Source organism: Otolemur garnettii, unplaced genomic scaffold (assembly GCF_000181295.1).
Source record: "Otolemur garnettii isolate 467f Iridium unplaced genomic scaffold, OtoGar3 scaffold00005, whole genome shotgun sequence".
NCBI classification, from domain to species: Eukaryota; Metazoa; Chordata; class Mammalia; order Primates; family Galagidae; genus Otolemur; species Otolemur garnettii.
This window is the reverse complement of record NW_003852400.1, coordinates 4,021,682-4,037,758: the sequence shown is the minus strand read 5'-3', so window position 1 is coordinate 4,037,758 and position 16,077 is coordinate 4,021,682. Positions and strand designations below refer to the sequence as shown.

Below are 16,077 nucleotides of genomic sequence, written 5' to 3'. Positions count from 1 at the left end.
CAAGCTGTTTATCCCCACTTTCCAGGCTTCTCCTGCAGGTTTCTTCTTCCCAACACCCTCTTGCAAAGGAGAAGTTAGGCATCCTTATAGTATCAGCACAAGGCCCCTGGTTCACATGCTGACATTACTTGGGGTATTTTGACTACAGGAAGCCCTGTGCATACTGCCTCTAGCATTGCATCTGTAATCTGTTCCATCAGAGATTGCTCCAGCAGCTGGCCATTTCCACCTCAGCCACCAGTCCTCCCTCTAGGTCGGCTGCAATCTTTATTTATTTACCAGTTTAGAAGTCTACCCTCTAGTCCTTGACTGTTAAGGTCACTATATCCCTTGATTTACTGACCTCCTGGGAATCCCACCAGCCAGCATCTTTAGACATCTTCTACAGCCCCTGTGTGCGAAAACGATGCAAGATCTACAGGCTATCGGCAAACAGGAAGAGTTGCTTTGAGTCCTTTGACATCAGCAGGCCTTACCACCATTTCATTTTCTCGTGTCTCTTCCCAATGTTGACGCAAAGATGACCAGCAAGCAGGATACTGGTCCCCTCTCTTTTTGGCTTCCCCAAACCCTAGGGTTTCTATAATCTCTCTGCTCACCCAGCCACAAGGGCCAAAAGCTAGATTGGTGGAACCACTGGGTTCGTGAGGGACCTGGTTGGGGTCTTCACTCTTCTTTATTCCCAGCTGATGGATCTCTCCTCCTGATTCCACCAGCCTGCAGCTCTCCCCACTGCTTCCCTGGGGACAGGGAGCATATGTGATTTCCTGTCTGATGTATCCTACAAGCACAATCAAGGCACCAGCGTTCTGTTTATTGGTTGAATCTAAAAGCTGAAAATAGCTGGGTACAGTGGCTCATGCCTATAATCCTAGCACTCTGGGAGGTCAAGGTGGATAGATTACTTGAGCTCAGAAGTTTGAGACCAGCCTGTGCAAGATCAAGACTCCCCATCTCTAAAAAATAGCCGAGCATGTGGTGGAACCTAATATCCCAGACAGATGACTACACAAAGAAAACATGGTATATACATACAATAAAATATTATTCAACCTTAAAAAAGAAAGAAATTCTACAGTAAGTGACAATGTGGAGAACTCTTGAGGACATTATGCTAAGTGAAATGTCAGTCACAGGAGAAATCCCACATGATTCCGTTAGCATGAAATATCTAAATAGTCAAACTCAGAGAATCAGAGAGTAGAATGGTGATTGCTAGGAGCTGGGGGAACAGAGACATGGGGAGTTGTTAATCAGTGGCCATAAAGTTTTGGTTATACAAAATGATTAAGTTCTAGAGATTGTAGAAGAGTGTGCTTATAAGAGGATAGATTTTAATGTTAAATATTCTCATCACAATAAATAAAATGAAGCAGAAAAAAGCTGTATCAGTGCCACATTCTATTTTTGGCAAGTGGCTGAAAATGGCTACTGTGTCCAGGGGAGTTTGTCCTCACTGAGAAGTAATTAAATTGCTCCTAAGGTCAGCCCTCATATTGAGAAATTGAAATGTTGGTAGCCAGATTGGCATAAGAATTTATTTTTTATTTCAGATTAATATGAGGGTACAGTTGATTAGGTTACATTGTTTGTATCTGTTAGGTAAAGTCCAAGTTGTAGTTAGTTGAGCCCTTCTCTCCAGAGGTATGCCCTGTACCCCTACGTGGTGCCCGTTAGGTAAGAGCCCACCAAACACCCTTCTCCTGCCCCTTCACTTGAATTGAATTGTGTTTTTCTGTTATGTGGAGGTGCCACAATATTCTGATCTTATCTAACTTTAAGCTACAGTGACTTTCCCTGAGTCTCCTGGTAAGTCAGGCTGGAAAGTAAGTGTGCCACCCTCTCCTCACCTGCTGTGCAGAAAGACAGCTCATGAATTATTTTTATAAGTACAAATATGTCCTGTAAGGAACACAAAGCGAATACAATTTATTACTAAATATGAATAAATAGTAGCTAACTACTAAATAATCTGGACCCAGGCTTTCTTTATTCCATTAAAGTAATTATGACTCAAAAGAGATAGCCTAGAGGTACACAGAAAGCTGCTGCAGGTAACCACTGGTCTGCGTTGCCTTGCTTTGGGTGTTGTCTTGACGACCACAGATTTGCTGGAAGAATGGTGATACATGCACTACACAGGATCCTATTTATACAGCTAAGAAGAAAGGTGATGTTTTCCTCTCTTAAGATCCTCCTGTGTCTAGAATGCAGTATAGATTTTAGCTCATGAAAATACGGCCTAAATCAAGGCCTCTCTGGGAAATTTCAGACATGTTCATGACCTGCCAACACGTTCACTTTTGTGTTTATTGAAATTTTTATTAAAATAATGTGTTTAGTCAGACATGGTGGCTCACGCCTGTAATCCCAACACTTGGGAGGCCAAGGCGGGTGGATTGCCGTGAGCTCACAGGTTCAAGACCAGTCTGAGCAAGAGCAAGAGCTGGGCTCTAAAAATAGCCAGGTGTTGTGGTGGGTACCTGTTGTCCTAGCTAGTCAGGAGGCTGAGGCAGGAGAATCACTTGAGTCCAAGAGTTAGAGGTTGCTGTGAGCTGACTCCATGGCAATGATGACAAAATGGTGACAAAATGAGACTCTGTCTCAACAACAACAAAAAAAAAACCAATGTGTTTATTAAAATCCAGTGAAGTTACTGAAGTACAGGAAATTTTCACAAAAACTTAAATAGAACCTAATTGATTCATATCTTTATTTTTGTCCAAAGCATAGATTCTTCTACATATAAGTAGCCATATATAAATTAATAAGGCATATATACATATACACACTTATATACACAGCATGTGTGTATATATATATATGTGTATTTTATGGATATGTATAAATCTTAAACAGGAATACTTTCTTATAAGAACATATAAAAATGTTTGGCTAACACATAGCCGACTTAAAATACCAGGGCAAAATATCAAGCAAAAAAAAGGGGGTGGTATGGGTTTTCTTGTGAAATATGTGTAAAACCAAGCACAGAAATGTTTATACAGATATTTATACACCAAAAGGCTTGTTAATTCCTATCCCTCACATTTACAGTTTATAATTAATGTTTTTGGCACTACATATAAGATGAAATTCTGATTGCATGAAATACAAAAGAAATATTTATACATATAAAAAAGAATAAGGATCTATTACAAATAACATGTCAAGATTCTAGAAATGTTCTTAGTACTAAAACGAATATTCTCAAGTGATTTCATACACATCATTATTGTTTATAATAATGAGGATAATAGTAAAGATGGTATTAAAAGCATAGATTCTAAAACTGAACTGCTTGGGTTCAAATTCTAGCTCTGCCATTGGTGAGTTTTGTGTGACCTTGAGCAAGGTGCCTTAGTGTCTTCCATATGTAAACATGTCAGGGTTGGCGGAGAAACAATGAATGGCAGCCCCCATTCCCCTTCCAGGGCTCTGAACCAACTGAGAGTGGTAATGAGATAGCTGATGGGGGCCCAAAATAACCCCTTTACTACAAGAAAGGCGAGGTTGAAAAGCATGGCTCTGGCTATGTCAGCCAGAAGGACTTCGTAATCTGCGGTCTCAGAACTATGCTTATTAACCTTCCTGGTCTTGGGCAACCTTGAAAATCAGGCCTGCCCCGTGTGAAGTGTATGGCCCAGAGGAGTGGAACTCATGCTTTGTGGGGGCTCCTATGGTAGGGAAAAGAAGGGATTGGGCAAGTATGCCGGGTTCCTCTCCCCCTGACATTCATCTGGTAACTTCCCCCACCTCCGTGGAGAGGAATAAGGAATGGGAAAGATGCCAACAGTATCTGGGGCAAAAATTCCCTCTTTGTGGAAATTGAAGGAGTCAGGATAAGTTAGCTTTGCTGGAGAATCCAATGAGGATGCATGTACAGTGTGCCCTGCATGTGGCCAGCATGCAATACATGCTTGTTATTATTACGGTGAGTACTGTTGTTACTAACTCTACTGTTAGGATTTCAAGGAACGTGATGGTACCAAAAGCCATCTAGTGGTGCCCTAGAGATCAGAACTGCATTTAATTTTTGAAGTGCTAAATTCTGATTTTTAAAGTTTGGGTAAGTTAGCAATTGGTATTATGTAATTATAATCCTCTTGTCTGGTATCATAATCCATAGCAGATAGTTCTGCACTCACTCCATGAGTCATACATGCAGGTGCAGGTGGATTCCTGATCATCAGCTGACAGCTGAGCACAGGCTTCACCCTGACTCGGCATAATGGATAAGTGGTTGGAACCCTTCACTTGGGCAAATGAGGGCTGAGTATTTTAGCAGAGTAGAGAGATTTCCTCATTATCAGACACAACTTTCTAACTCTTCTCTTTTGAGAGCCCAGTGTTTATGTTTTCTGTTCTCTCTCACCTTTCTAAGGGATGATACATCTTTTATGTTATGACCACACATTAAATGCCCATAAAATTATATTGGCCTTAAAGCCAATATTTACCACAATGTTTCATGTCCTGCATTTTCTAAAGACTTTGTTTCAGAAGTACACTGAGATGTAAATAATACACTTTTCCTAGAGGTAGAAATATTACAGCTCAAGTTTGTCTGTCATGTGCTGATGAAGAAGCTATAGCAATAAGCCTGCTATCTCTTTTACCAGGTGTTTAGAGTGACAATTCTCCCTCCATAGCCTGGCAGCCTCTGCTGGTGTCAATTTCTTCAACTCCTGTATGCCTGAATAATTAATGGAGTTAAGTGAATGCAGGTTCCTTTCCTTTCCATCAAGTTCCCCTTGAGTGCTTCAGCGACATGAGGCATTTTATCATGTTTTTTGTGCACCAGTGCATAGACTTTTTAAAAAATGAACTTAGACTTTCTCTTCTTGTTCGAAAACGAAACAAGTCTGTGGTTCAAAACATGAAAAGCCCTGATTGGGAGAGTTGGACCAGCAATATCAGCAAACCCAAGTAGCCCAACTCGTAAGCCCCCTGTTGCTTTTTTTATTTTGCTTCATTTTTCTTTGGCAAAAGACCCAATTACAAAGGTTTGTGGATTTGTGCTAAGGACTAAACTAAAACTAAAATGTTTCCTTCACAGACGTTATATTCAGCTCTTCAGCAAGAAAAATGCCAATGCAATTAGTGGTTCTGGGGAAATACTATTTCAGAAGAACCCGTTGTGCACTTTAGTAACCTCTACACCGAGGTTCCTTTTAGAATGTGAACATTTCTTGGCCATTTGGAACTTGCTTAAAATTGAAATAAACAGATGTCTTCACAAGGACACCTTTGCTATATGTTCTGAATTAGATGTCATGGTGGCATGCAATTAAGTCCATGGGCTTCTTTTCAACTTGCTTCTCTGCTTACCTCCAGCTTGTGAGCTCTCATTCCTCTTTAGCGTTCCAGAATGTTCTCTGATCTACTACCAGAAAACCTGCCAAAACGAAGGAATATATAGCTGTGAGGGAGTTAGTCATTTCCTAGGTGATATTCTAATAAGAAACCCATCTTGGGATAATAGCCCAATTGGAACTAATTCTCCACTATCCTTCATGGTCAGGAAATAGCCTGTCCAAATTAATCAAATGTTCTGGTGCCTCCGATACTTTAATGTTTACTGTAGTGGTGGTGCTACATCTTAAAGCATGACCAATTAGCAAAGAATTGGAAATAATTAATCATGAAGCCAAGAGGAATATTATTTAACCTTTCATTGACTGAGATATTAGCCTGGGATCTTACAGCTCCTTCTTAGTCAGAATTGAGAATAGCTGTTAGTTTCCAGTGGTTATACAAATCGCACAGATTAATAAGGCTCCGGTTGATAGAATGCCAGAAAACAGGATTTATTACAATACATGAGCATTAATGCAGAACCTAATAGTCATGGCTTTCCAAAGGAACCAACAGAGCCTAAACTATTTTAATGGCTTAAATTAAATATACTAAACCTTCCTCTTTCAGAAACAGAAAAAAACAGCTAAGTGGGAGGATTTGGGGCAAGAGGAGAAGAAAGGTATATTTTGATAATATATTGTTGAAAAATAAAACTTTTGTTATGCAGTGGCCATCTACAGTTTTAAAAGCTTTTAAATGCAATTGTGGGAGGTTTTTTAATCCTACCACACACCATTTTGATTTTCAAAACAGATAAATTAGAAAGAGATGAAGTCTTTTACTTTAAGAAAACTCAGACAAGAAGAATTCTGCCCTGTAACCAGAAGGAAACTTGAGGTCCTTTCTAGGTGGGCCTGAACATTTTTCTCCAAGAGCCCTGACCTTGTTAGCCAAGTTTTAAGATTTCTCTCTAAATAGTCAACGCCTTTGGGTTGTTGAAAATAAGAGTTATATCTCAAAAACTCTGTTTTTGTGACTTCCAGCAAAATACTCATTGCAAGAAGTACAGTACAGTTATATATTATTTCATCTCTTCATATTCTTCACTTAAAATTCAATTTAGAAAGTCATGGCCTTTGAAAACAGAGAACAATGGGTTGCCATTCATATTCTCCTGTGGTTTTAATTTCAGAGTGTTACTTCTACCTCTACCTTTTTATTCTAATTTATAACTCAGAAGTCGTTCCAGAAATGAAAACTTTTAAGACAGCCAGAAAGAAAGACCTTGAAAAAAGGATGTCTTTGTTTTTTGTTTTTGGGATTTTGTTTTTTTTTTTTTTTTTTTTTTTTTTTTTGCAGTTTTTGGCCAGGGCCAGGTTTGAACCTGCCACCTCTGGAATATGCTGGAATATGGGGTCGGCACCCTACTCCTTGAGCCACAGGTGCTGCCCAAGGATGTCTTTGTTGACATCACCATTCGACAAACATCTTGTTCCAGTGATATTGTCCTATAATGTTCAGTGACCTGCCTGAGCTTGTGTTACTAGGTGATTTCTATTAAGTTCAGTTCAAACTGTAATATAAGTTATTCAGGTAATTCCTGTTTTTAAAAGAAAAAACTTTTGATTCCTTTTTTCATTATAAGAAACTAACTTTCTCACAAATAAAAATTATTTAACATATAAAAAATCATTTAGAATGATTTAGAATCGTTTAGAATACTTTTAAATATTCCAAGTAGTTCTTCGAGGTATTTTTTGAACTATAGTTGGAATTAAAAGATCTTCCACATTCTTTCAAATAAAATTCATTTTCTTCATGGAAACCACATGTTTTTAAAATACACAGGTTGTTAATACTAGACAATGCCTTAGAGAGCATGTTGGATCCTAATTGCTAGGTTATGAAAATATTTTGAAATCACCCATTTCACTTTTTAAAAATTACCTTCCCAAGTTCAGGTGTGGTGGCTCATGCCTGTAATCCTAGCACTCTGGAAGGCTGAGGCAGGTGGATCACCTGAACTCAAGAGTTTGAGATGAGAACATCCTGAGCAAGAGTGAGACCCTATCTCTAAAAATAGCCAAGTGTGACGGGAACCTGTAGCCCCAGCTACTCAGGAGGCTGAGACAAGGGGATCACTTGAGCCCAAGAGTTTGAGGTTGCTGTAAGCTAGTATGCCATAGCACTCTACAACATCAGTCTGTCTACTTTTAGTTCTTTGAGGAATCTCCATACTTCTTTCCATGGAGGCTGCACTAGTTTGCAGTCCCACCAAAGTGACAGAGTGAGACTCTGTCTCAAAAAAAATACGAAATAAAATAAAAATTACCCACTCAAATACTCGTATTATAATTTGTTGTCTGGTCTAAAAAATCGTCTCTGTTAAATGTCACCTAAATATGAATCCTATTTTTAATTAGATTTGTGATCTGGGTAACTGTGATATTGACTTCCATGAACTAGAGTATATTGTCCAGGTATTACAATTCATTAAATCATCCATTTTCCCATTCAAATGTATTTTAGTGCCTACTATGTACAAAGCACTAGTTTCAATGCCATGAATATGGTGGGTGACTAAAGACTTTCTTTGGAAAGCTTATGGGCTGTTACCGGAGGTAATACTTCTAAGTAAATAACAATAACAATGTAAAAGCAACCAGGACCCTAAGCTAGCTACAGTCAATAGCTATGAAAGTTCAGAGAAGGAGACTATTCTGTGCTGAGAAGAATTTGAGATGGCGTGTTTTATGGTAGATAACTGCATTTGGCTTATGTATCAAAGATACATAACAGTTTTTAATGGAGTTGTTTAATCTTTTCTTGTTGATTTGCTTGAATTCTTTGTAGATTCTGGTTGTTAGCCTTTGTTAAATCCATAGCTTGGAAATATCTTCTTCCATTCTGAAAGTTGTCTTTTTGCTTTGATGATTATTTCCTTAGTTGTGCAGAAACTTTTTAACTTAATCAGGTCTTATTTATTTATTTTAGTTGTTGTGATTGCCAGTGGAGTCTTCTTCATAAATTCTTTCTCTAAGCCAATAAGATTAAGAGTTTTCCCACACTTTCTTCTAGGGTTTTTATAGTTTCATATTTCAGATTTAAATCTTATCCATCGTGAGTTAATTGTTATAAGTGGTGAGAGGTGTGGATCTAGTTTCAGTCTTTTATATGAGGCCAACCAGTTCTCCTAGCACCATTTGTGGAATAAGTATTCCTACTCATCAGAGAAATGCAAATCAAAACTACTTTGAGATATCACCTAACCCCAGTGAGAATGGCCCACCTTACAAGGTCCCAAAATAACAGATGCTGGCATGAGTGCAGAGAGAAGGGAACACTCATGCATTCTTAGTGGGACTACAAACTAGTACAGTCTTTATGGAAAAAAAGTATGGAGATTTCTCAAAGAACTAAAAGTAGACTTACCATTTGATTCTGCAGTCCCCTTACTACGTGTCTACCCAAAAGAAAAAAAGATGTTTTACCTGAAGGACATTTGCACATGTAATGTTTACAGCAGCAGATTTCACCATTGCAAGGGCGTGGAAACTACTCAGGTGCCCTTCAACACGTGAATGGATTAATACATTGTGCTATATGTGCACCGTGGAATACTATTCAGGCATAAATATAGATGGAGACTTTCTATCTTTTGTAACAATCTGGACAGATTTGGAAAACACTTTCCTAAGCAAAGCATCATAAGATTAGAAAAATAAGCATTGCATGTACTCAGTTCTAATCTGAAACTAGTAGATTAACAACTGCATGCTCACGTGAGAGAAAAACTCAATTAAATTAAAGTGGGGGGAGGGAGAAAAGGGGTTGGGTAAGTTCACACCCAGGGGGTACGTCGCACAGGTATAGGGTGCACTTCCTGGGTAAAGGGCACAACTAGAACTCGGATTTTAACCTTACAAAAGCAGACTGTGCAATCTAATCATACGTACTCTCATATTAATCTGAAATTTTTTTTTACTGCAATGACTGTATTTTGGTGGCTTTCCAAGCCCCCCCACCATAGGTCTCCTTAGACAGGGCTGGCACCCAGTCAGCCAGTGGAGTCCTAATTACTTGATTCTCTTCTGTAGATCACGAAGATTCCTTCTAATGATCTCTCCTTCCATTTCCTCAGATCAGCTTACACATTCTGAAAGTATATCCATCACTCTCTAATACTTTGAGGTGGCACATTCTGGTCTCCTACTTTGTGTTTGAAGTAGATCGCTTCTTCCTCTTTGCTATCATTAATCTTTTCATTATCTTCTTATTTCTCTTAGCACAGTCAGGGTATAACATATTATCTGCTAGGCCTGGAGACGAGGAAATGCAGGCTGGTAACAGGAAGAGGGAGATCATCCTCCTGGGAGTGGCAGTCACCCCGGCCTGACCTGCATGAAACTGTAGGCGGACCCAACCCTCTGTGTCTGCAGGGAGAGGTTCACCATGGATCACACACCACCTAAGGCCAGAAGCTGTTGTCAAAAAGGCCCAGAAGAAGCAGGAATGGACTGTGAATTCATAGTCTTAGGCTGAGCAGCTTTGGCAGTAATCCTTGCCCACAATGCCAAGGAAGATTCCCGAGCTGCCGTTATCACTTCCACTCTGTCAGTCTCTTCTGTTTTCACACTCATCTTGGACCTTTCCTGAGTCTTGCTCTCTTGGTCTCTGCCTTGAGTTTCCTTGAACACGAATGTAATCTGGCCTCCTTTGGTGTTTCAGGAAATTCACATTTCTGTTCAGGAAAGGCATGCCCCTGAAGCCTCAGAAAAACTTCTGTTTTCTTGCAGTCAGTACTCAACTTGAGTAGCTGGCACCAGTTCCTCAAAGTGTCCCAACACACGTCATTAATGGAAGGCAAAACGGTTGGCAAGGGAAGATTAGGCTTTTTACATCTAGCTTTTCGGATGGCTTTTGATTGCTTATTTGTTGGAGGTAGATGAATTTTCCTGAACTTCTTAGAGTTGTAGGCCTGGCTCACTGAGGCAGTCCCTGTCCTCACATCTTCATTGTGTTTCTGGGGGTTGTTCAGTTTGACATCAGAAGTTGAAAAAACAGTTGGTTCCATTTGTTCATTATTTGAATCATCTTTAACTGGAACCAATGTCAAAATCACACTTTCTTCATCATCTATGTCCTCCTAGGGCTCCCTCAGAAAGCCCTAAAGTGGGGATCTGTCAATGATGCCGCGCGGTGCAGACACACTGCACAGGTAGAAAGAGAAGCATGGCAACACTGGGGATGTGGGGCAAAGAAAAGGAGGATTCTAGACCGAGGTAGTTTTGAACTGTGTTTCTATGAAATAGCACAGAACACCAAAGCAGAATTCTCCCAGGCAGGCTTTCTACTTGTCACCCGTCTCCGTTTCTGTCTCCTTCAGACTTGCCCAGTAGAGCCGTGTATCTGCTAAAAAAGAAGAAGGTAGGTGTCCATGTCTGTCTCGTTCAGAAAGCAGCAGTGAAGCAAGAGTTACATAGCAACTCCATTGTCATCTTCAGGAATTGTTTGGCTCTGATAGTCCTAGCACTCTAACTTGGTTGATGCATCATAAACTCTGGAAACCATAACCTGCTCACGACCCCCATGTAATCACCATCTCCAACCCAGGAAATGATGTCCTCATAGCTTTTCAAACATGGAAAGCCTCTTCCCAACCTTTGCATGTGCTGTTCCCTGGAACATCTTTCCCACCAATTTCACATGTCTAGTTTTTTGTCCGTTTTCAGCCTTAGCTTAAATGTCACACCCTCAAGAGGCTCTACTTGACCTCCTTTTCTAAAGATCTGCTCTTATTCTCTGTCGGAGCCCTTAGTTTCTTTTCTACTTAGTGCTTGTTACAACTTACAATGACTTATTTACATGCTGCTCCTTTTTCTGCTTCTTTTCAAAACATAAGCTAAGCTGCATGATAACATAAACCATGTCTGTTTTCTTGATTACTGTATCCGTAGCATTAAGAACAGGAAATACTAGCTGGGCATTATGATGGGCTCCTGTCATCTCAGCTACTCAGGAGGCTGAGGCAAGAGGATCACTTAGTCCAAGCATTTAAGATTGTTGTGAGCTATGATGCCACAGCCCTGTACCCAGAGCAACAGAGTGAGAATCTGTCTGAAAAAAAAAAAGGAACAGGAAATACTCATAGGAGGTACTCAATAAGCAGTTGAATGTGTACGTGTAAGTTTAAGAAGCTCTATATAACCTAAAAATAAGATCATTTTCCCCTAAATGATTCAATTAAATATAAAATGCGGCAACAATGCTTTTTGAATTTTCAACATGTTTCCATAAAAAGTATTCACATGCGCAATTCCCACAGTGGTCTTTAAGAATTAGAACGTAAGTATCCTCATGAATTTCTTAATTTCCATAAAAGCTCTATGGTGCCACACTGTATTGCAGTGTTTTTTGGCCGTTTTAAAAATGAAATCAAATGGAGAACAGAATGGAAAATGTTAGCATTCCTTCCGTGTGATAAGTATAGCTTCAAGAAACTTTTCTCTCTTTTCTATTGACACATAATGATCATTCATATTTATGGATACAATGTGATGTTTCAATGCATATAAGCATTGTGAAAAAATTAAATTGCGGCATTTATTAGTAGCATATTCATCATCTTGTACATTTGTTGGTTCTTATGGGGAAAATATTCAAACTCCTCTGTTCTAGTTATTTTTAAATATACAACATTGTTAACCATAGTCACCCGACTGTGCAATAGAACACCAGCACTTATTCCTCTTCTCTGACTGTAACTTTGTATCCATTGACCAATCTCCAACTATCCTTCTTCCCCACTCCTCCCCCAGCCTCTGGGAAACACTGTTCTGCTCTTTCCTTCTATGAGAGTTAACCCCTGTACATTCTAGGTATGTGGTAGCCAGATATGTGAGATCATATGGTATTTCTGGGCCTGGATTATTTCACTTAATGTAATGTCACACAGATTTGTCTGTGTTGCTGCAAATGACAGGATTTAATTCTTTCTGTGGGTGAATATTATTTCATTATATCAAATTTTCTTTATCCAGTCATCTGTCAATGGGCATTAGGTCAATTCCAATTCTGGCTATTGTGGAATATATTGCAATAAAAATGGGAGTGCAAATCTCTCTTTGACATACATATTTTCTTTAGATTACTGGACCATATAGTAGTTCTATTTTTAATATTTTGAGGACCCTTCATACTGTTTTCATAATGGCTGTGCTAATTTACATTCCCACTAACAGTATATAAGAGTTTCCCTTTCTCCATATCTGTAACAGCAAAAATAAATACATAAAAAGAAGATAGAAGCTTTTCTCTGTGTGTGTGTGTGTGTGTATGTGTGTGGAAAACTTTTTGGTGTGTAAAAATTGGTTTTTACAGTAATTCAAAGTCAGTGTATATTCTAGTGTTTTCCACATTATCCTAATACCTTTTCTGGCTGCTGTCATAGCCCCTCAAAGCCAGCCTTGAGTGCTGTGCCACAGCGTGTGATTTTTTATGGCCTATTTGTAATGGATGACTTCCCACAAGTGCAACACAAAAATTCAATTTCTTAGTCTTTTCCTATAGATCAACCTACCTGAACCTTTCTTGGGATGCTTGGTCTCACTGTCAGGTGCATTCCCAGAGTTCTTTTCACTGCAGAGTGCTGGGGGATTTTAAGTTAACGAGGAAAGACGTACGCACACTTTAAATCAAGAAGAATTTGAAGCAATGATTTGCCAAACAGTAGAGACATTTGCTAAATAAAAGGCATTGACTTGTGTTTCCTTTGTGTCTTTTGCTCCCTCCAAGCTGCCTGCCTGGTGCTTGGCTGTATGATCTTCCCTGATGGCTGGGATTCCGACGAAGTAAAGCGGATGTGTGGAGAAAAGACGGACAAGTACACTCTCGGGGCCTGTTCAGTCCGCTGGGCATACATCTTGGCTATTATTGGAATTTTGGATGCCCTGATCCTCTCATTTCTAGCGTTTGTGCTTGGTAACCGGCAAGACAGCTTGATGGCAGAGGAGCTGAAGGCAGAAAACAAAGGTAAGATTGCTTTAGGGACCCCTCACCTGGATGCCTCAAGCACAAAAGTGGTACTGTCCGTTCTTTCTCATCAAGTGCTAGTGCTTTCCTGTAGTCCTCGTTTGCTCCTGCTTTTAGTACTGTCTGGTTCACAGACTTTCTCCCAGACGCAACTCAAGAAGTTTACACAGTTACAGGATGACACTTACTTATCTTTCTGAGGCACTTGTCTGCTGTCTTTGCGGCTTTGTCTGTCTAAGGTTGCCTGAGTCCATTATTACCTTTTTGATGCATCTTGTCCAGTTTCTTCTTCCCTACCCTGATTTCAGATTTGCCATTAGGAACTCACAGTTTAAGATGTAACTTCAGGGGGAAGGGAGGATCTATTTGGTTGAGTGGGAAATGCTTCCTCTCCGTGTATTCAGCTATTTTTCAAGTTGAAATAAATACCTGAAGAATCTCTAAAAGTATCTGTAAACTTTGTAGTTGAACTACTCACAATACTTTTATTTGAATTCAGACTATCCTCTCAGAGGGATATAGTAACACTGGCTCCAAACAGCTACAGTTAGAGATGTCAGTAGTTATCTAATTAGCTGGATTTTATTTATTTATTTATTTATTTATTTATTTTTATTGTTTGGAATTCATTGAGGGTGCAAAGAATTAGGTTACACTGATCGCGGTTGTTAGGTAAAGTCCCTCTTGTAATTGTGTCCCGCCCCTAGGAGGTGTCCTGTACACTGTAACCCCCCATGGCCCCCTCCTCCCCTCTCCCCAATCCCTCATTCCCCTAATAACCCTCCCTGTTATTAGATCATCTATTGCCTTCATATTAGAGTTGAGTACACTGGATTCTTGCTTCTCCATTCTTGTGATGCTTTACTAAGTAATTCGCTGAATTTTTAAATGTGTTGTCTGGGTAATCAAAAGTCCTCAGATTTCTTTTCAAAAGCAAATTGCCTTTTAAAACACAAAGAAACTAGGCCAGACAATAGCATGTTGACTGGTGAATGAAGTGTAAATATATTACAATGGGAAAATAAAGAAGAGGTAGCAAGTCATTACTGAAGATGAATCTTTTTTTTTTTCCAGATTTCTAAACCAATTTTGGAAAGTAGAATTTTAATGTCTTTGTTTTCTTATAGCCTTGAGATTCATTTAATTGTTTTGTCTTTATGTTATCTTTAATTCTTTAGGCTTATATCAGCTCCTTCTTCTAACTTTTATTCTTAATTGGGAACTAAACCATCCTTGAATTATGACATCTAGCTTATTATTTCAAGTAGTTGTGAATTTCAAAAATTGTTCACTACTTCAACAGGTAATATTAAGCATATATTAATGTCTACATGAATGTCACAGGTAATAATGGTGTTAGCAAGCTTTATATTTAGATATGTAGGTAAACTGTGAACTCTAAAGATATAAAAATGGAGCAGACCAGCAGTCATCCAGAAACACTTTATATCCTTGACTTATAGACAGAACACAGATTAGTTGACTTAGTTCTATTAAAAGTATTCTAATCACAAAAATAACTTTTCACCAGGGAGTGATGCTGAAACTTCCTAAAAACAAAACGTCTAAAAACAGAGTTGCCCTTTCTAGATAAAAAAAATAATTACACTTTTATTTATGCTACTAATTTAGTGCTTTCACACACTTTCATTAATTAGGTGTCCTTGTCTGTTGTCTTTGGGGCTAGTTAGATGTACACAAATCTCTGTCCAGTTGACTTCACTTAAGATGTAATGGTAAGAATAACCAAATATTAGAACAAGTTATCTTTCCCAAAAGTATGAATTAAAGAAAGGGCTACTTTGTTCTGCAACTGCTTGGTTTCCTCCAACACCTAAAATGGAGCAGAATGTTATTTATTCCCTATACAGCTCATTGTGTTTTAAGAATCCTTAACCTTCTGATATCCTTTGGCCACAAAAGAGAAGAAAATTGAGAAAGAGGCAAAAAATAACAAAAACAGGATATAACTTGGTAATTGAGAATTCTAACTCATACTCAGGTGCTGGGTGGTAATTTCTCATGGGGAGAGCTGGACGGCTTGGCTACGGGTGCAAGCTCACTCCGGGAATTGTATGAAAGCAAGAAATGACTACAAGCTTTCGGGTGGCCTGTAGCAAATCATTTTTATTCGCAACTATCTTTTATAGTGAGCTAGTCACTTACGCCACATTGATCAATAATCTTAACATTCTCTGTTCTTATCTTAGACTATAGAAAAGACAGAAAGTCTTTCCTAGACTAGAAAGATTAGCCTTAAACTATTTCTCTAAAGACCTAAAGCAATCCTGCATTATCTGACTTCCATTGTCAAAGTTAAAGGTCAGGACAAACAGGGAAGTAAAACTTTTTTCTTCCAGGTACTCAATTAAGTTTCCAAGAAACAGGCTCAATAACTCTGTTTTCTGGTGGTTTTGGAAGCCACTCGCTTTTACAATGAAAAAATGATGATGCTTTTACTCCATCAACCTTTGAGCCATGTCTCCTGCACAGATGGGCCATCAACCCTTACCTGGCAGGCCGGAACTCTGACTGCATGGTCAGAGTTCCATGCAGGAGGTTGTTACCACCTTGCCCGCAGGCCCTGCCATGCTCTCCCAGGCAGCTAAGCTTCTACAAAACGCAGAGTACTTAAGAGTGTTTTCACTTGGTTTCAGGAATTAAAAGAGCACATTTCATTTAGCTAGTTTTATGTGGGCATTCCTCCCACACTCACGTGTCAAAGTGACAACAATTCTAAGTTCA

The 16,077-nt window shown here is 39.1% G+C and overlaps 1 protein-coding gene across 2 annotated transcripts in view; it reads left to right on the top strand.

Moving 5' to 3' along the window:
* Nucleotides 1–16,077, top strand: part of LHFPL3 (LHFPL tetraspan subfamily member 3) — a 509,453-nt gene that overhangs the window by 323,403 nt on the left and 169,973 nt on the right. For both annotated transcript variants that reach the window (XM_003782604.3, XM_003782605.2), the window contains exon 2: nt 13,096–13,332. In XM_003782604.3, coding sequence (XP_003782652.1) covers nt 13,096–13,332 — 237 coding nt within the window. The remainder of the gene's footprint in view (nt 1–13,095; nt 13,333–16,077) is intronic.